This window comes from Lepisosteus platostomus, chromosome 20 (assembly GCF_059453375.1).
Source record: "Lepisosteus platostomus isolate fLepPlt1 chromosome 20, fLepPlt1.hap1, whole genome shotgun sequence".
NCBI lineage: Eukaryota > Metazoa > Chordata > Actinopteri > Semionotiformes > Lepisosteidae > Lepisosteus > Lepisosteus platostomus.
The window spans coordinates 17,712,412-17,732,346 of record NC_142630.1 but is presented as its reverse complement, the minus strand read 5'-3'; the positions used below and the strand labels follow the sequence as shown (position 1 = coordinate 17,732,346).

The 19,935-nt window shown below is 40.2% G+C and overlaps 1 protein-coding gene across 3 annotated transcripts in view; it reads left to right on the top strand.

Moving 5' to 3' along the window:
• The first annotated feature begins 301 nt into the window (after positions 1–301).
• The window catches only part of plekhg4 (pleckstrin homology and RhoGEF domain containing G4), a 55,538-nt gene continuing 35,904 nt past the window's right edge, over positions 302–19,935 (top strand). For 2 of the 3 annotated variants that reach the window (XM_088614432.1, XM_088614431.1), the window contains exons 1-6: positions 302–454; positions 9,415–9,612; positions 12,633–14,997; positions 18,218–18,436; positions 19,006–19,129; positions 19,285–19,378. In XM_088614432.1, the coding sequence (XP_088470558.1) occupies positions 452–454; positions 9,415–9,612; positions 12,633–14,997; positions 18,218–18,436; positions 19,006–19,129; positions 19,285–19,378 (3,003 nt within the window). In that variant the 5' untranslated portion in view covers positions 302–451. The remainder of the gene's footprint in view (positions 455–9,414; positions 9,613–12,632; positions 14,998–18,217; positions 18,437–19,005; positions 19,130–19,284; positions 19,379–19,935) is intronic. The other variant, XM_088614433.1, reaches the window with a different exon arrangement.

The following is a 19,935-nucleotide window of genomic DNA, read 5'->3' as shown; positions in this document are numbered from 1 at the left end:
GAGTCATTTTACAGTAATAAAACAGAAAATAACTATGGAAATTGTGGTTAATTTAGCACAATGAGTGAGATAAGCAGCTCCCTCTATTTACTGTAGGCTAAAGCTGTTGTCATAGAAAAATCAAAACGTATGTAGAAAATAAAATATTCTTGGAGTGACTTGTAGAACCAGAAGGCTGTTTGTAAATATGTGTTGTAAGTCAGCACCCCCCCTGTCAGAGCCCTAGCTGTAGCCGTGTGTAGGGAGGCAGAGTAGCTGGGGCAGTAATAGGGGGCGGGCAGGGGGTTGGGCTCAGACCTGTGAATGTTGCTGCAGTGTGCTCTGGAATAAGCTATCACTGAAGCAGATCAGCAGAGCAAAGGGGGACGTACAGCCCAGTATATTGCAGGAAAGGAGATGATGATCAACCTGGAGGAATTTCACAAAAGAATAAGGACAAATTCTGCAGAAAATGGTAAGATGCACGAGACTGATGACTTACGTTTTTGCTTGGGTTGGTTACAGGGTTAAAAGTTTTCCTCCTACAGTGGAGGGGGGTGATGGAGGTGTTAGGAGGGTGTTGTTTCTGATCTGAATTTCTGCTGTACTAGTCTTAGGATGACAAGTTAATCGCAGTGTTCTAGGCAGACGTTTGTTTTTGCTCAAAGAGGCTCATCTTGTCATTGAATGAAAAGATTTAGAAAACAGCTGTGACCCATGAAGGGAGTAGTGGGGTGTTTGTCTGGGTATTCCAGCAATTGCACATTGCTGAGCTGTGTTAATGAGCTCAGCAGCTACTGTGTTTAGAAAGTTCCACAGTATGTGTGTTCTCAGTTCTGGGTTTTGATTACATGCTGTGTTTCATAGGCCTTGTTGACATGGTTCTGAAATCAAGATGATATTCTCTGTGCTTTGTAACAACTGTTGGTGAAGAGCATTACTGATAATGCTTTATTGAGGCAAAGAATTTAGAAGCACTAAGAATATATTTTACTGCTCCTCTGGTAATTACTCCAGCATGGCTGAGGCAGTTGGCTTTTAGATGTCTCCCACCATGAGCATCAGTAATTGTAATTTCCTAATTTTATGAGGTTCAGTAACCCTAACAAAGCAAGCATGCCAGAATATTCAGACACACTGTGGCTTTTTTCTTTTCTGAATGGGTCTTATTGAGTCTCGGAACTGTGGGAGTCTAGAAACAAAATCACAGTAATTTAACCATCTTTTGGGTTTTCAGATATCTATGGATAAAAGTCTGAAAATATATATAAGTTTTCTGATTGTTTACACGTCTTTGAAAATTACAATGTAAGTACTAAATAGCAACTGATAGGATAGTGGAGCACATGCTGTTCATTACAATTAGCATTCTCACAATAAACATAGGCCGTGTGAAGTTCAGTTCCTCAAATTGGTGTCTTCTGGAACAGCTGTGTCTACATCTTCTTATAAACTGAAGCTGATGTGAGAAAACTAAAAGCAAATGTTTTGGGACTCAGTTTCAAATGGAGACTTGAAGCTTATGATGTAAGTGTTTTTAAATAGGTTCCTTTTGTTCACTGGGTTCAGTTTTTTTCCATTCCTGTTTGGGTCAGTTAATAGATGTGTGATTACAGAACTACCTCTTAGACATTTTTGTTTTAATCTTGTTTGAATTGTGCATTTTGTTTTCACTGGTGGAAAAAACAGAACTTGCTCTGCCGCATGATTTATCTTTCAGTCTTGTGCTGTTTTTCAAGGCAGAAACACAAGTTCAGTTCTGGCTGCCTTAAGGCTATTACTGTCTTTCTTTCTCTCATACAGTGAAAGCTGTGGGCCTCGACCTCAGGATGATGTGCTTTCAGGTTGTGTGAGAGGTGACTTGTATGCAACATCCAGCACATGCTGAGTGGATACAGACCCTTAAGAGAGAAGGCAAACACCTTGTCAAATTAATTCTATATATATTGAGCTGATCAGTGATTTAAAAAGTGCTCTTAGCTCATCAAAGCTGTTTATTGGAATGGTCTTCATCCTTGCCATTGATATTTATCCTTTTTGACAAATGGAATGCACAGATTTCTATCATAGAAAGCAAGGAAAAATGCAGGCTTTACGCAACACCAGCTTTGTTCTTTAATTCCTAAACTGCCAAGGCTTTAGTGACTTCAGTTTTTCAAAAGTGTGGGTTATCATTTGTCTTTGAATTCTTCAGATAAGTTTAAAAATCACACTGCAGGGTTGGGCTTGTACCAAGTATGACCTGTTTTCTATTCTCCTATAACTGTTGCTGCTGTGTCAGCAAGTCTGTTCAGTAAAGGTGAAGTACTCGATTAAAACCTCATTTGAAGCTGTAGGAAGTGTGAAGAGTCCTTTGCCCCACTGGGAACACTATACTAATACTCTTTCAGTCTAGGTTTAATGCCGTTTGCCAGCTGAAGTGCTACTAGAGAATTACTAGACTCATTTTCTATTGAAGGAAAAAGATCTCATGTTTTCATGAAATGTGGAGTCACTATGCCTCTCAGGCCTGCAGTGAGTAGGTGCCAGTGGAGGACCTCGTAGCAGACTGCAGCAGCTACAGTAGGGGAAATGCACTGATGCACATGTGAGAGTCACAGAGTGTGGGTCTGCTCTGTTCATTCATTTGTAAGCTGCAGATGCAAAGGATTGCTGAAAAATGAGTCAGTTCAAACATAATGGGCACAAAATACTGTTGCTATCAATTCATACTATAGTATGTGTTTTTAGGATTGTTTACCATTCATATTATGTTGCCAACTTCATGATCTCCTTCAAGTTGTACAGTAGTGTGAAATCAGAAAAAGTTCAGCAGACTTGATATCATGTTGACTTCTACTAATGGCCAAGCACCGAGTGTAATGTTGTTGCATGTATGATTGAAATTACCTTGTAATGCTGGCTCTGTTATGACAGACAAAAATGTGCTGAAATGTTAAAATGTATTCTTATACATTCCTATACGGATAAAGATATGCTGTAACTAAACATTTTTGGCGAGTAAATTCTAACACCTTAAGGTAAATGGCTTCTAATGCAACATAAACATTACATTGTTTTTTTATAGCTTAACTCTATTGCCTTTACTACTATTGAAAAGGCTTGCATTAAACTATCTAGAATGAAAATAATTTTTTTTAGGGATTTTTTCCAGACACTGTGCCCCTAAGTGTGCCTGATTTATATACTGTAGTATCTGAGGTTCCAGTCTCTGAAAATAAATTATGGTTGTCCGTCATGTCCGAAGATGACTGTTGTACTTTGTGCAGCTCATCTGTTTGGGAGATGAGCTGCGTGAAGAAACCTGTGCGGGAGAGCTTTTAGAAGCGGGAAAGCTGTCGCACTGGGGCAGTCCCACTCTCTCGACCTCAGAAGCCTGGGTCCAGCGGTATGAGTAGTCGTCACGACTACAGACTTCCTCAGTTGCAGTGGATGGCCACGACGCCTTTCTGTGCCTTGTCATGCCCTTCGCTTTCCACGGAGCATTGCAGCAGTATAGTGTCCCGTTACTATACTGGGGCTTTAGGACCCACAAAGACCGCAGGGTGAGCGCCCCCTGCTGGCCCCACTAACACCTCTTCCAGCAGCAAACTTAGTTTTCCTCCCGAAGGGCTCTCCCATCGAGGTACTAACCAGGCTCACACCTGCTTAGTTGCAGTCGGTTGCCAGTTGTGAGCTGCAGGGTGATATGGCTGCTTTCTGAAAAGAAATAGTCCACATGAGTTATTTTGTTAATTCTGAAGCACTAGTACACATAGATTAATTGTGTATTTTCCTCCTCTTAAAGTGCATTTTACAAGTCCATAAATGTTGGGTAGAAGTGAGACCTTTTGGAGCCTTCCTTCCATTAAGACCAATTAATTCATAAAATTATGGGTGTGTCGTTAAAATAGACAGCCCAGACATTTAAGACAATGGATCTACTGAGCATTGGTGTTACATTTTTTACATCTACATTTAAAATTTAAAGTGGATTAACACCTGCTGAAGTTATATATTCAGGAATTGTCTACATGAAAGAGCTAAAGATCAGTAGCAAGTTAGCAAATACTAACCTAACATTCACAGATAAATTGTACAGTGAATTGTTTTAAATAAACAGTAATTAAATGTATTATTTGAATCTGTATTAAAGTCCAAACATTTGTGGCATCATGAAAGTACAGACCTACTGAACATTTTATTCTCTCCTTGTTAATATTTTTACAAAATACACTTTGTTGGCCTTCAGACAAAGACACATGCTGTCATATTCCACATCTTGTATGAAATACAGCTGCTGGAAGAATAAACTTTTAAGGTACTACTTCTGGCATTAAATCCTTACAAACCTGACCTGAATACCTGTCCGTCCTGTAATAACTTAAGATCTCCCTGTTCTGGCCCACTTGTTATACCAAAGTCCGTCTTCTGTTGAAAGCTCCTTTAGCTCTGTTGCATTTGAGATATTTCCTTTTGTGTTTGATTTTATGTTGTACATCAGTTGTGAAGGTGAATGCTTTGAAAGGTGAAAGGTGAAACTGTGTACAATAGTTTGATTGAAATCAGTTCAGTTTATATAGGATTGTGTTCATTCTTTGTAAATGCTGTTATAGTGATTAAGTTTCTCTGTTGTTGTGTATTATTTTGAACTTTTATTTAAAAAAATAGCAATAAAAAGCACTGTTTCTGTCCCTCTTTCTTCTACATTATCATAAATGCTGTACAATGCAAATTTTTTCTAATACCTTTCAGTGTCTAGGAATGGAGGATTATGTTGATTGTTTATAGTACAGTAGGTTTACCTTCTTATGTGTGCGGAGTATGGAAACATAAGCTTTTCTAAATGTCTCTGCAGAACAGAAAGATCGTATGTACAGTATTGCATAGGATACTAGAATTGCATCTGGTGTTATGTGGTCTCATGACTGCTGCTTCTGCTCTTTCCAGATGTATTGATTTGTCTCACTTCTCCTGGCCTTTATGCTGTTAATATAAAAGGTGTGAGTGTTTTTAAGAAAAAAGAACATTGGTTTCTGTAGGAATGATGCTCCCTTAGTCTTAGTTTTAGAAGGAAGAACGTCCTTGACTTTCCTTTTGTTACTCTCTTCTGAGAGTGTGTAATGATAGCATTCCAGGGCTGCTGCAGACATGGTGGTCCCATTGTCTCAGGGTGGCACCTCCCTGACACCTCTCCACTTGCAGATGACTGTACAAAGCTGCTGCTTTAAGTGTGACATCCTGCAAAAATATAAGACAAAAGAGGCCTAGAAGGGAAAGAAGAGAACGATTTCTGGCCAATATCACCCACCTCCTTGTCTTCAGTGTCAAACCCCTGAGGAATGCACACAAATGCCAGGAGCGGATTCTTTCTGGAAATGTACAACACAAAAGGCTATCAACATTTTTGCATAATTTCTGTTTATTAAAAGGAAACCTTAGACAATATATACAACTATGACATTGTATGAGCAATGAATGTTTTATTCATGACTAAGAATATATTATGTAATTAACCTTTTGTTTTGATATCCCATATAATGAGAATGTGTTTTTATATCCATTCACTATGGAGCAAACAAATTTCAAAAAGTAGATGTTCTAATATTTTTCTTTTTTGGTGAATAATAAACTTTATGAATATTATTATTATTTTTCATTACAGAGATTTCTTTGGTCGTTGTAAAAATAATTTAAGCTTTCCATTGTGCAGAGTTTTTTCAGTTCCAGAATCTTGGATGTAATATTTGGTACAATAGTTAGTCTCTGCAGAGTTGTTGGCCGGTGTTGTTTTTTTATTCTTCTGAAATGGATTTGCAACATAACAGGGTACATTTATAAGTCGGACTGCTTATTCTGGCAAGAGAAAGCTACATGTTATGGTGTGGTCTTCCAAAATCACTATTTATTATCGGTTGCAGACTGGGATGATTGTAACAACGGAAACCTGGTGGTGCAGTTGATTAGAAGCTGAATTGCTGAAAGCAGTAAATCTGTATAGCTGTGCAGGAAAGGCTTCTGAGGAGAGCACTTCAGAGCTCATTTTTATCAACTGGGTTTGCACAAGCTCCTAACTGTGCTAACTTTACTGATGACTCACTGATGACTGGTTTGTTTGAAGCTAGCTTCCCTCACCCCCTTCTCAACCAAAAAGGGTGGAGATGGATTTTTCCATCCCATTTACCCCCTGTCCATACACTATGACACTTGTGCAGGGGCATATTACTGTTTGCAGAACAAAGATAATTGCATATCTCTCTCTTTTGCACACTTGCTGTTTTGCCAGCTGATTTCCTTTTCACTTCGTTTACCATTCCATGGGATTAATTTTGGAGGGCAGCAGCAGATGAGTGGATGCTGTGAATGGCTGCAGCCTTTCTTGATGGTGAACTGCAGAAACTGTTGGCTACTGCTTTAGTAAGACACAGTGTGTTTGTTATCACGCAGCTAAACAAGAGTGGCAGGTTGTGCGAGTGTGGGGCTTCCCTGGCACAGAGACTCGGCCAGATCAGTCGTGAAGCTGTGCAGGCAGACAGCAGTAGGTTGCTGTCACTGACCTCTCTCCGCCTCCATCCCCCCTGTCTGTCCCAATAGAGTGTGCACACAGTACAGACCTTCTGCACCAGTTCCCCGACTGCAAAGTCTAGACCTATCCAGAACAGTAAATAGTGGGTTTTTGAGCTTACTGAACAACCACAAAATACTTTTTCCCTTTTGAAAGGAAATGGAAAACATTGGCTGAATTCAAGGAGGTTTTATAGCTGCCTGTTTACGAGAGTTATACTGTACTTCAAGTACAGTATAAGCCTTCCTCAGTACATTATAGAACATATTTTAATTTAAAGAGACTTTAGGAATGTTACATATGAAAGAAGGCAATTCTAACCCATCTGATTCACTTGGATTGATCAATTAATGGCTAATCAATGGGTATTATTTACTTGTTTCTTGAAAGAAGCCAGGATCACCTTCAAAATAATGGATGCTATTTCTCCTTTGTTTTCATGTGAGTTGTCTGGTTCGTGTTTCACTGTTTATTATGAACCCTTTAACTTTAATGTCACTGAGAATTTTGCATTTCAAAATGAGATCCCCACATAGTCTTTAATCAAAAGAGTCAGATGCCAGTGTAGGATATTCCTGCTTCTGTCTGAGATATTCCACTCTTGTGCTAGGTGTGGCTTGTCAGCCACTTTCCCTGCAGCTGCAGCACAGTGTGCGTGGACAGTTGTCTTCTGGATAGTATTAGAAGTGGCTGGAAAGTGGTAGTTTTTGCTCAATCCTTCTCCATGTCTAGACTCTGCTGCCATAGCCCTTGAGTGTCCAGGTTCAGGTTTTCATTTTCTTTACCAAGCATGTTCTTTTATGCTTGGTCCCTGTAGGATTCAATTGGAAGAGCTTGCACAGTCCTCACATGGATTGTAAAGACAATTTGACCAGGTGTTTTCTGGTACAGTAAAGCCATGGGTTGGTTTGGGCACTGCAGTTTTGAAGTGCAGACAGCACTGAAAGATCAGCCTGAGCTCTGACTGGCATTCTGAGAGGAGTATGCTGTGATCTCTCAGATTGCATCTTGATTAGGGTATCTTTTCCTCCCCTATTTAAGTGTTCTTTTCTTGGTGTGAATTCTGTATAGGGATTTTTTTCTTGTATTAATGTTACAGTATGTCAATAATGTTTTGGGTGCCATTCCCCGGGGAAGCCCGTATTGATTCTTTGTCCTTTTAAATGGAAGCTGGAAAAGCAGGATTAGTCCGCTAATTTAATAGCATTACTGTGGTTTAAAGCTGCTCTGATAAATTAAATTTAATTAAGTGTTTTTCTTGTGTTTTACACATGGGCTGTTCCTGGAAAACCAAATTGCTTTTGGGAGAACCTTGGGTAGCTAGTGTATGAAGGTTTGTTTCAGGTCAGTTAAAGAGCAGTGTTATCCGGTAAATAAGCCTGGTGCAGCTTTTTTATTGGTGCTGCTCGGAGTTGTTACAGAGCTGTTATTAAACAAGAACGTTGGCGACATGTTTCTCCAATTCAAGCTCCTGTCAAAGAGCACTTCAAAATGTGAATTAGTCCCCTGGGGTTAGTGGACAGCTCCTAGAAAATGGCTGTTGTTTTTTCAGTCACTGCAGTGACTTACACCAAATGTTTTGATTTTGTCTTAAACATGTACATTTGTTTAAAAATCAGTTTCAAGATCCAGGTAAAGTAAATGATTGTTTTTCTTTCCCTACACCTGGGTGTAAACAGGTGCACAGCTCATGTATAAACCATGCATTAGGGTCCCTGTACTTGTCTGCACACAGGCAAGGGCAGAGTCGCCGGAGGGAGTAGAGTACAGATGGTTGCAAGCAGAGCTCAGGCAGGGTATTACCACTGATGCTTCCAACCATTTGCGTGTGTTGGAACAGGTCATCCCAGCTTAAAACCCCAGCTGTGTTAAAAAATAAAGCTGTTGGATTATTTTGCTTTGCTTTTTTTTGGAACCTGGACCAACTATTGATTTTTTTCCTATTAAATGTACAATTAGGTTTAAAGCAGTAGAGGCTGGGGGAAGGGTTTTCAACTTAAAACTTTTTGAGATAAAGAGTGATTGAGGAGTCTCTGAAGTAATTTGTTTAATAAGCATGTCTTAATAAGCATGCTTTTACAGGGCTTTCTGAGCCCTTCAGTGTACATTAGAAAGCATATAGAATAGTTATTTCCAGTTTTATTTCCGCTTCCTGAAATGCAGCACCAGTAATCATCAATCAGCAGGATTTAACACATATTTCTCATGGAAGAAAGGTGGTTATTATATTATGGTTTCAGTTTAAATGTAGTTTATCAGAATACAAGGCATTCAAGTCTTCAATTCAAATACATTTTTGTTTCACAATGGAGAAAGTCTTGTGTGCTGAAAAATAATGTGGAATGCATTTTTGTTCCTGCTGCAGTTCATTCCAGTATTATTTTAGCTGACATGCTGTTCTGTGCCTCTCTTCCTCTAGCGCTGTGCATTATAAAACAGTGACACAAGAGTAAGAGCAATCTGTGCAGCTGAACCTGTCATTCAGTTACTAGAGTATCCCGTGGGAACTGATATTCAGCACAGAGAGTAGCCCCACGACACACAGTCTAGTCAGTCTAGTGTATAGAGTGTGTGAGGCGAGCCAGCAGCCAGTTCCTGCCTTCCTTTATGAGTCAGACCACAGCTAATATCTTTAACAGACTCTGGCCTCAGGTTTCCTCTGATCCTGCAAGAATCACGTTTCGAGACGGGGCCTGATTTTAACAGTGCACTCAAATGTTACACCTTATTAAGATCAGTTCAATAAAAGGAGTTTATCTATCAAGTGTTTTTTTAAAGCTTTCCCACTGGAAAGGACACCTGTAGTGAGCAGTCAAGCCCGACATTTCTCTTGCATTCCCAGACAGTACAGAGTGTGATTTCTGTGTTTGTGTTTCTCCTGGTCTGTGCAGGATTCTGAGTCCTTGGACAGCTGTATCCAGAATACCCTCGCTGCTCTGTACCCGCCATTTGAGGCCACTGCGGCCACGGTGCTGTGCCAGGTCTTTGATGTGGTGGAGAAGACATACCGTGGTGACGGGCTACGCTACCTCATTGACTTCCTGGTGCCAGCCAAGCACATTCTTCAGTGCATCCAGCAGGATTCCTGTGTGAGTACTCACGCTCCTAACTAAACTAAAGCCTGAAGAAAACTGTATAAGACACCAAGTGTGCTGAGATGTCTAACATTATTATCAGCGCTGACTCTAAAGTTTAGTGTATTAAATTTCTTATAGTTCCTTGCAAGTCAGGCTACACCCTAGATGGGACACCAGTCCATCACAAGGTACAGACACATATACCCACACACGGTGGCAATTTTCCCAGTATCCAATTAACCTACCAGTGTGAGTTTGGGGTGTGGGAGAAAACCCAGCTGAACACAGGGAGAACATAGAAACTCTGCGCAAATAGGACCCCGAAGCTACGAGACAGCAATGCTAACCACTGCGTCGCTGTGCTGCCCTACTTTATTTGTACCGTGCATTTTTCTTTACTTGTCTCAAGTTTGTATTGTGTTTTATTCTATGAATCCTTCGCCATGCTTTTAATTTCATTGTACTCCCTTTGATTGTAGTATGGTATGTTTTAACTGTGTCAGCAGTTTTGTTATTGTTATTTAGTAGCAAGGCTCTGCATCGGTGTTGAATAGATACCTTGATAATGACATCTCTAGTTGCTGCAGCTCTCGGTTCCACTACAGTGTCAAAGTGTTCCTGCTCAATTCAGGGTATTGCAGTCTTGACACTGTGGCAGAATAACATGGCAGTTGTTAGGTTTGCTCGAATCCAGTCTGTTACTGTATATTACTGCACCCTTGGTACATTTCTGATTGCGTTCATCCAAAGCCAAGGCCTACTATTTGCCATGGTGATGGACTGTATCCTTAGGATTCCAGGCAAAGGATTTGCCAGGACTTTAATATCCCCACTGCTGCTGTCCTCAGCTGTCTTTTCATTCAGCTTGAGGACAATAGCAGCTTTTACATCTTATCTGCCTATAGTTTGCTTACGGCACTGATGAAGGTTTTTTCAAATATGTACTTTTCAGGCATGAAGGCCTAAAGTAAATTGATAGGATTATGTAATTAAAAGGCTGAAACATGATCAGATGCCTGTGTTCAAGCTTCAGCCAGCTGTACAATAAACCCATTGCTCATAAACCCATCCTTTCAAGTGTGCAAGAGCACCATTTTAACAGTCAGAAAGGGCCTTTTAAATGTGTATTAAAATTTATATTTTTTCTGTTCTATGACTTATCTATTCAGGGATTACTTTTGAATAATAATATGTTTCCCTCTGGAATTATTTCAAATAGTTTGCTGATAAACCTCTTAAAATATTTTGAATACAATATTAAATAGGTTTGATATGTGCTGTGCATTATTATGCATTTTTGCAACAGTCGGTGATAGCTGAAGCATAATGAATTATAATTAGTCCTGGACTGTGACTTTCTAAGTGAAAGGAAATGGTCAGACCCTTTTGGACCTTTCAGTGGCATCTGCCTGTCTGACTTTTTCTCTGCAGGTAATCTGACAAGGGTGCTATTGTGTAGCATGCAAGAGACCATCCAGGGCTGTCTGAAATGCAAAGAAATCAGTTTTCTACTAATCCTTTGTGTTGGTTCTGAATTGATAAACCTAAGTACGTCTCTTGAATATGAAATGTATCGAGTCTTAGTGAAAAGCTTATATCCTGGGAGTTGTGAGAGGGTGATTGATAGAGGAGACAAGTGACTTAGGTCATGCTGACATGCAGGAAGAGCATTTCCAGCCCTCAACCCATTGAGTTAAAATAAAAAGGAACAGAAACTGAAACAGGTCTGTTTCAGTAGTGGGAGCAGTGTGAATTACTGTTCCCTCCGAGTCTCGCAGGTTCTGGAAATATTCAGTGTTTTGGTTTAGTTGATATGTAACCTTCCCAGAAACAATTTGATACTTGCTCACAGTTCTTCTTTGTTGCTTTGTGCACTGAGCCTGTAAAGGCTTTGAGTTTCAGAGTTGGTTTGTTTTAGAAACACAACCCATCTCTAACGTCGGATTCCCACCCTGGCTCTTGGTTTAATCACAGGTTTTCCTTTAATCAGGGTGCATTTGAAAACAGTAGCCAAGAATATTGGAAGAAAATGTCTTTCATCCATCCATATACCCCCAAGTCCTCAGACTTTTTTCTCTGTTTAACAACAACAACAACAACAACAACAACAACAACAACAACAACAACAACAACAACAACATTGTTGTTGTTGTTATTATTATTGCACATTAAGTTAACCAAAATTAGTCAACCCTTCCTTGAGCTAATTCTTCTGATGTTAACCCTGGTCTTTACAGGGCACTGTTAAGCTCTCCCTGTGCATTGTGAGTCTGCGCAAGGAGGCTGAATCCAGAGAGGGCTCAGTGTCAGAGGCACAAAGGAGGCCTTGCTCCTGCTGGAGGAATCGCAGGACTCGTTCTGAGTCTGAAACTTTGTCTTTTCACATTATGGGCATATCGGAAGTAACAGCTGAAAAGAATGCTGTTTGTTGTTATAGATAATGCCAAGCAAACTATTTATTCAAAACACGTCTATTTTCTGGTTAATAAGCCAGTTTTTCATCTCAGGTGAATGAAGTTGCCTGCCGCTGCAAGTTCCCATGTGTGCAAATCAGGCTTTCCTAAAGCACTGCACTCTTCTAATCTCTTAACCCTAAACTGGAGACTGTCCCAGAATCTTTTCTCTGTGTGGCTCTGTGTTAGCCCTTAATTAAACCTCCTAATCCTTTTCACATTACAGCATGGAGTGTTTTGCAAGATGAATATAAATGATATCTGTGGAAAATCAACCATAGCCTGTCCAGCACTAAGATAACATTTAAGTATTTATATTGTATTTTTAGATCTCTCACCTTCCTTGTTTCATGGAGAAGAAGAGCCAATTCTTTAGGTTTTCATTGTTTGTTTTACACTTCTGTGTATTAAATTATTTTCAAATTAATCTTTAACTGGAGAAAAAGATTGACAAATCTAGGAAGCTTATATACTAAATGCTTAACATTTTGTGAGTGTGTGAAAGCATTGAGAGCTATCGTACTGATGGTCTGTTCATAATAATAATAATAACCTGTAATTTTTCCTTTTCCTTTATAGTTTCAGTATTGTGGATTTCTCTTCCGTCATGAAGGCTGGCCTTTGTGCATCCATGAAAGGATTATAATTCAGCTGGCCTCACTAGACTGGCGTGCCCTGAGGCCAGGAGACTTCTACCTGCAGGTGGTGCCATACCTTAAGCAGACTCCACGCATTGTGCTGAAGTGCTTGGCCAGAGACAGGCATAATGTGGAGGAGCTGGAGGTGCCAGAGATAACCTACACCTCCATCTTCACTATGGACTGGCTAGATTCCATTAACAGGGAGCGGATGGGAACAAACTTGGAACACTGTCTCTTGTCTACAGATAACAACATATTCCGGGTTCCCTGGGAGGACGTGGTCCATCCGGAGTTCATCAGCAAACCAAAAATGATTGACGCTGGTCTTGCCAGGCTAGTGAGCGAGGGGACTGAATGGAAGGGTTCACAGGAGAGCCAGTCCTCTGGGAAAGGCCCATACCCCTCAGTCAGCACTAACAAGACGCACAGAGGAGAAGAGAGTAAAGAACAGGAGGCCAAGCTCCAAAACCAGTCCCTGCCACCACACAGGGAAGAAGTCAGGTGGCAGAAGGTTACTGACAGTGTGTCAGAGGAATCAGATCAGGATCTGGAGGGGGAATACGTGGAGCTAGCAGACATTCCTCTCCCTAGGTTTTTTCCACAAAAAGGATCACTGACTGAGTCCATAAGCTTGAATTATAAAAACCAAAATAAAATGAGGACTAACAGGCATTTGGAAGCCAAAATGTCTGAGCCACCCGTTAAAAGCAGCACTTGCTCTCAGACCATGGTTTGTATCAGCCTCATAGAGGAGAACCTGAGCATTGCTGGCAAACCTAGTTCCTCTTCAAAAGACTGTCCTGTAATCTTAACATCCCCTCTGGCAGAGGTTGTGATTGATTCACTGGCATCAAAGGACAGTACTTCAAAAAATGTGGAAGGTACAACCCTGGATATTATCGCTGATGAGCCGGAATGTGGTAGATTAGATCCCACCACAGCTTCAGGTTCTGATGTAGTGAGCTGTAGCTCAGGTTTAGATAAAGAACTCCTTGGTGTCACTGGTGCCTGTGGCATTCATTTGGAGGGCCTTGGAATTCCTACAAATTTCAGGGAGCCAGAGTTCAGTTATGACAGCGACACTGATGTCTTACAAAAATGCAGAGAGGTTCTAGAAGGAGAAGAGGAGGTTGCTATTGAGGGCACCAGTAGTAATCCATTAAGCTCAGTAGGTAGGACACTCAATTCTGGTGACAGTACTGACAGGGTCAGCAGTGGGCATGATGGGGAGGTGACAGATTCAAAACTTGCATCTGTCACTAAAGGCTCCAAACAGCAGTCAAGTACGCAAAGGCAGGACAGTGGGGCTCTGTGTGAGGAGGTAGTGTCTGATACTCCTGCCCCCTCACACACTTCTAACGCAGAGCTTCAGAACATGACAGCATTGTGTGAAAACGCTAATCCCCCATTCATTGCTGACACTGCCTTGTCTTCTGAGAGGGCTGTGGGCGATCAATTGAAAAGCAGAACAAATGAATCGGAATTGTGTGCCACCAAGTTGAAAAGTAATTCTGTGGAGCAGGTAGAATTTAGATCTGCCGAAGAGCTAGAAAGAAGTGCAGCTGTAGAGCAGGGTCAGGTTTCACTCAACCAGGAGATCAAGCAACAGGCAGTAAGTATGGACATAGCTTGCACTAGTTTACAGTGTGTAGAATATGAAGGTAAGGAAGAGAAAGTGACTGAAAAGTTGTTAGTGGATGCTGAGGAGACAGGGCTTATAAAGACTATGCACAGAGAATCATTGGAAACCACGTTCCAGCATTCTGGAACATCCCCGGAAAAGTGCATCTCACCTGCCAGCACAGGTGACGCACCACAAGCAAACTGCAATGGGGAGAGAGGGAGCTTGTTACAGGGTGTGAGTAGCAAGGAGGATTTGGATAAATTAGAAACAGAGCCGAAAGGCAGCAGGGAGGAAAGTGATGACGGGAATGTGGAATGCAAAGCAGAGAGCCGACAAATCCTCTTTAATAACAGTGCTCCTGGTACCGAGTCAGGAGGATCACAAAGCACTGCGCTCCTGACGAGCCAGGACTGTTCTGCTGGATTGCACACAGAGCTTCAGGATGAGGGCTCCAGCGTTGATGTGTCTAATAAGGCAGTTTGGGAGGATGGCCATTCACTACCTGCCAGAGTAAAGGAGCAGAGGCAGGAGGAGGAAACAAGCATGGGTGAGACAGGGTCCTCTGAGAGGCGTGCCCAGCAGATAGAAAAACAAAGGAACGGGCCTGAAATGACTTGGAACGTAATTACAAGTTCTGTAGATGGAGATCAAGAAACATCAATGGAATCCCCTGAAAAAGGTAGCTCTTTCAATTTACAAAAAATTAACACAGTTATTGCTTCATTCCTTTAAGTCTTCAGTTTTTCCACTTTTTCATCTCTCACATCCATTCTTCAGTGATTCACTTTCTAATTATTTTTTTTATCTTTCTTAATGACAAATCCTACTGCCAAGTCAGACAGAAGCTATTTCTTGGCAGTAACACAAATCATTCTTTTCAAATCCCTTAAGCATCCTGTTTTTAGAAGAGATCTTGTGAAGTTTTGATTGATTTCCAATTAAATGCTCTCCTTCTGTCTTCACCCACCTCCTCCTGTCCTCCATTGTCCTCCGTGAGTTTGTTTTGTTTCTGTAACTTTGCACTGCCATATAAAAATTACCTTAATGGCTTTGACTAGATTTATGTCTGTAAAGAATGCTTCAGATGAGTTTATGTAAATATATTTGCTGCACTGAAAGAAGTTTAAATTGAAACTTTGGTGTCTTCAAATAATGTATTTTTGTTCGGAGTAGTCAAATGTATCTGGGTGTTACAGTAGCCAGCAGCAATGTCTAGTACTTTAATAATAATACTTGTTATTCCAGCTCATACCTGTAATTAATGCAAAATATAATCCTTTCATTTGTTTGTCAGCCTCGGACCTTTGAAAATCAACTTAAGATCCCTTAAAGACCTTTCAACTCTTTTGACATTAATCATTTCCTGCATTAAAATAGTTGGTTTCATAATCTCATAATTTATGGTTACATTGCCAACTCCTATAGTTTATGGTATCACTTCAAATTTATTTAATTGTTCTAAATTTTGGGGGTTGCTTGGTATTTTTTACTTCCTCTCTGTGTTACAGAGCTCTTAACAGTTTTTCCACTGCCTTATTCAGTAAGGTTAGTGTGGGGCATCAAGAACACATTTGGAAAGGCAAAATTTCTTGAATAAGAAATTATTAAATTATTCCACTGAGGCTGCTGTGTTCGAGAAACAGGCCAGTGGTTAAGTTCTTGATAGATGTAGGCCTACATTATTCATCTTGACAAGGTGTTCTACATAAAGAATTTCACAGAAGAAGATCCTGTAACAGCTCTGAGTAAACAGTGAATTGATGCAAAAAAGAAGAAAATGGGCTGAAGACAGAAGCATTGTGCTGTTTTCTTCCCCTTTAGAGGTGTCTTCAAAAGGTGTAGATTGATGAGTCTGTATAGGAATGGTTAATTTAATAGCAGAGGTGTGTAAAGGTGACTTGCAGTGTGTATCAGTGGACCAGAACTGCATGAGGCTTCACTGAGGCCAATACCAGGGTGGGCTGCTTTTCAAATGCCTAAGAGATAACTGACTCTCCATCCAAGTGGGTGGTTGGCTACCTGTATGTAGAACAAAAACAAATTTCAAAAGGCAGGCATTTACAAAGATGGTTGAAATACTGTAGGTAAGATGTGTCCTGTGTCTTAACTAATGTTTAGTTTTGCAGGCAAAGTCTTCTATGATCATTGCATTTTTTAGAATCACATAAGCAAAAATATGTTGTAATTTCTGGGAAAATTTTAGTAATTAAAATAATCACATGTTACATAGGTTTTCAGCTTCAGGTTCAGAATTATTTCTTTGAAATTAAATATTGGGAAACATTGCTACATGCTAAACATGTTTTTAACTTTTTTTTCCATTTGTGACTGAGAACATGAGTTGTTATTTATTACATAAAGGTTTCTAGGAGTCTAGAATAAGACAACCAGTCATGTTGACAAAACTGATAATTGGAAATGGCAGTATGAGATCCTCATTTGTTATCTGCTATCTGGGCTCCTCCCGTTTGTCATATTTCTTATATGCTTACTGCATATTGTGGTTCAGCACATTTTCTGCTTTTAATTGTTTGAACATTTTGGCAGAATATACTCTAAGGTGAAATTGATTTGCTCCCTGAGTGTTAAAAGTAGTTGCAAGTAAAGAAGTGAGTGCTGACTTGTTGGACAGAAGAAAATGCCCTTGACTTTACTGGATTAGTCAAAGCATGAACATGAAGTAGTTCTCAGTCTTATGCTCCAAACAGTTAAATAGTATTGCTGTAATATTGCTAGTAAATGTACAATATACTGTATATATCATCAGTCACACACAGCCAAAACACACCACTGAATTTGGAAAGCCTGTACCTGGTACTCAGATTAATTTATATTGATTCTCTGCAGTCAACAGTTGTTCCTAATAGCAGCACAGCATAACTGACCTGAGATGGCCAGCAGACTTGATTGTGTTCTTCCTGAACAAGGTGGAGGGCTGTCTTGGCTGATCTGGCTTTCCAGCTGTTGAGTAGCAGGAAGTGAATCAGCTGGGTGCAGAGATTTCATAGACATGACTGAAATAACTTTCTGTACGGCATTGCACATTTTGTGGGGCTAAAGGCACAGTTTGGAGCTCAGCAGCAGTGGAACACTCTATAAAACAAGGAATTGGAGGCATGGAGAGTCAGTAATGGGAGGATTTATTTTCTCAAACTGTGCTTTAAATAGTGCACTCTGTGTTCACTTGACAGATTGAGATGCAGTAGTACAGTAAAGCAAGGAGTTGAGCAGGAATTAAATGCAGCTACAAATAAAAGGCTTTGTTGTGCTGTTGTGTGTGTTTACCTCTTCTGGCTAAGCAGAAATGGGCCATGCACCAAGACAATTCCCCTTTTAATTAATATTCAAATTCCTTGTTTTCTGTCACCAGTCTTGTTTAGTAATATTGGATTTCATATGATCATCAGTTATAAGATGTATTTGTCCTGAAATTACTTGTCTTACAACTGTCTGTCAACATATTTAATAGCAGCTTGGATTAATTTCTAATGGAGAATGTTGTGCCATCAAATAGTATTTAAGAAGTTCTGTTCCCATTCTGTACCTTTTTTCAAGACCGTGAACTTCTTTCATGGTTTGAGTAGGCAGCAGTCTTGGGAACAGTATAAAGACATGCTCCCTGTAGGAAAGATGCACAGCAGAAATCTCTTTGCACTCACAGCCTTGTTTTGCTGGCCGCATTGCCGTCGTGCTGGCAAGGGCGGTACAGTTATTTACAAACTTGTGAAAATGGTTTGTGTTTTATGTGCCGTTTTTTGTAATTTGAAAGTCTAAAGATTTGAAAATATGAAGTATTGCAGAATTATATTAAGTGATTTACTAAACCATTGTAGTGGCTTCTGCTCTACAGCTCCCTGGTTCTGTGTGTTAATCTACAGTATTTGTGTCTCTGCCCACAGGAGACTGTCTGGAAAGGGAGAGGACAGTGCCAGGCAGAGAGGGGTCTTTGTTTTTACGAAACCTGGACTGTCCAGTGTCAGGAAAGGATGAAGGGCCAGCAGTGAAGCAGCAGGAACCTCTGTCTTTCTTAGCAGCCTCCTCCAAACTCAAGCATGTTCCTTCTCGGGCCCATGACATCAATGCAGACGTGCTATGCTCTGGAGTGCTGTGCTTACCTGGTGTGTAAAATGCATCTCTCACAAGATGGAAGAATGGGGTGTGAGAGTGCAGCTTCTCCCTCTGTCATTGGAATATGATCTTTTGAGTGATGATATAGAGAATGCAAATGTCTCTCAGCTAGTTGTGTGTAATTCTTTCAGTCTGCCAAAACCACTTAAAAGCAGAATTTAATTTCTTTGGGGTTTTAAAATATAATTCTTTATCTTTCTGTGACAGTGAAGAACCAAGTAAACTTCTAAATTGTAGGTCATTTCAAAAACCTTAATTTGTACCTGTGTAAATTAATCAATAATATTAATTTAGGAAATGACATTCCATGACATTGTAAGTAAATATTCTGCATTTCTACAAAAAAGCTTTTCCTTGCAGCATTTTATTGTTATAATGTCAATTTGTCAAAAGATGCCGATTTTCCTGCTATAGCCTCATCCTTGCTTTTTAATAGAAAAGAACAATTCCTATGGAATTATTTTTAAAAAAGCTTTTTTAATGGTGTGTGGTGTTCATTGAGCTAGGTTCGCTTCCTTCTCTCCACTTTCATGTCTTTCCTTATGTTTTCATATTATAGGTACCAGAGATAAAAGTGGACGTGCAGTAGTGACTGTGACAACAAGACATACAATTTGGTTAAACCCAAACTGCAACAGCACTGAACTTGTCCGGATTCTGGCATATTTCTACTCCATTCTCAGGTACTCCAATACAGACTTTAATAATATAGTATGTTAGTGTAATATAGTTAGCACCAGACCTCTTGAAGGAAAGGGCATGAAGAGTTAGATGTGTCAGAGATGTTCTGTGTGCCTGTGTGGGTGATACTGTTGTCACTGTGTTGATGTTTTAACAGAAAAGAGGTGCGTTCCCTTGGCCTGACTGTGCTGGTGGATGCTCGTAGATGCTCACCTGTACCTGCACTCTTCAAGGCTTTTAACGTCCTACAGGTACAGTTTTTTTTCTGTGTGGAGAGACAGAGCATCCCATCTTAAAAGCCACCTTTGCCACCACCTACATTTCACTCCAAAACTGAAGTGATTTTGGAAGATTATATACACACAGATTTGAACTCTTTGACTTCTTTTTAGTTTAAAAAAACAAGATTTTTAACACTGGATTTTAAACATACAATAAAGTGAAGAGGCTAATGTTTTGTATTTTTGTTTATGAATATCTGCATACCCCAGCTTATGGAGTATGAGGTTTCGTAGCTGGGGCCTGATTGTGTGTTAAGTATTTGTGTTTCTCTGTGAATATGAAATGTTTACAATTCAGTAAAAGTTAACAGCAGGGACACAAGGCTGCTGCTCTGTCTAGGCTGCATGCTTAGGGCTGGGTGCTGGGTGTGATGAATGGGCTCCACCCCCTGCTCTGAAAGACCTAGCTAATTATTCCTGTCTGTTTATTCTGCTGCCAGTTTAGCTTGGAGATTGATTTAAAGCCCTGGCTTGGACCACAGAGCCTTGCGTGCCAGCCGTATTTGACAAATTAAATGCAGAGATAA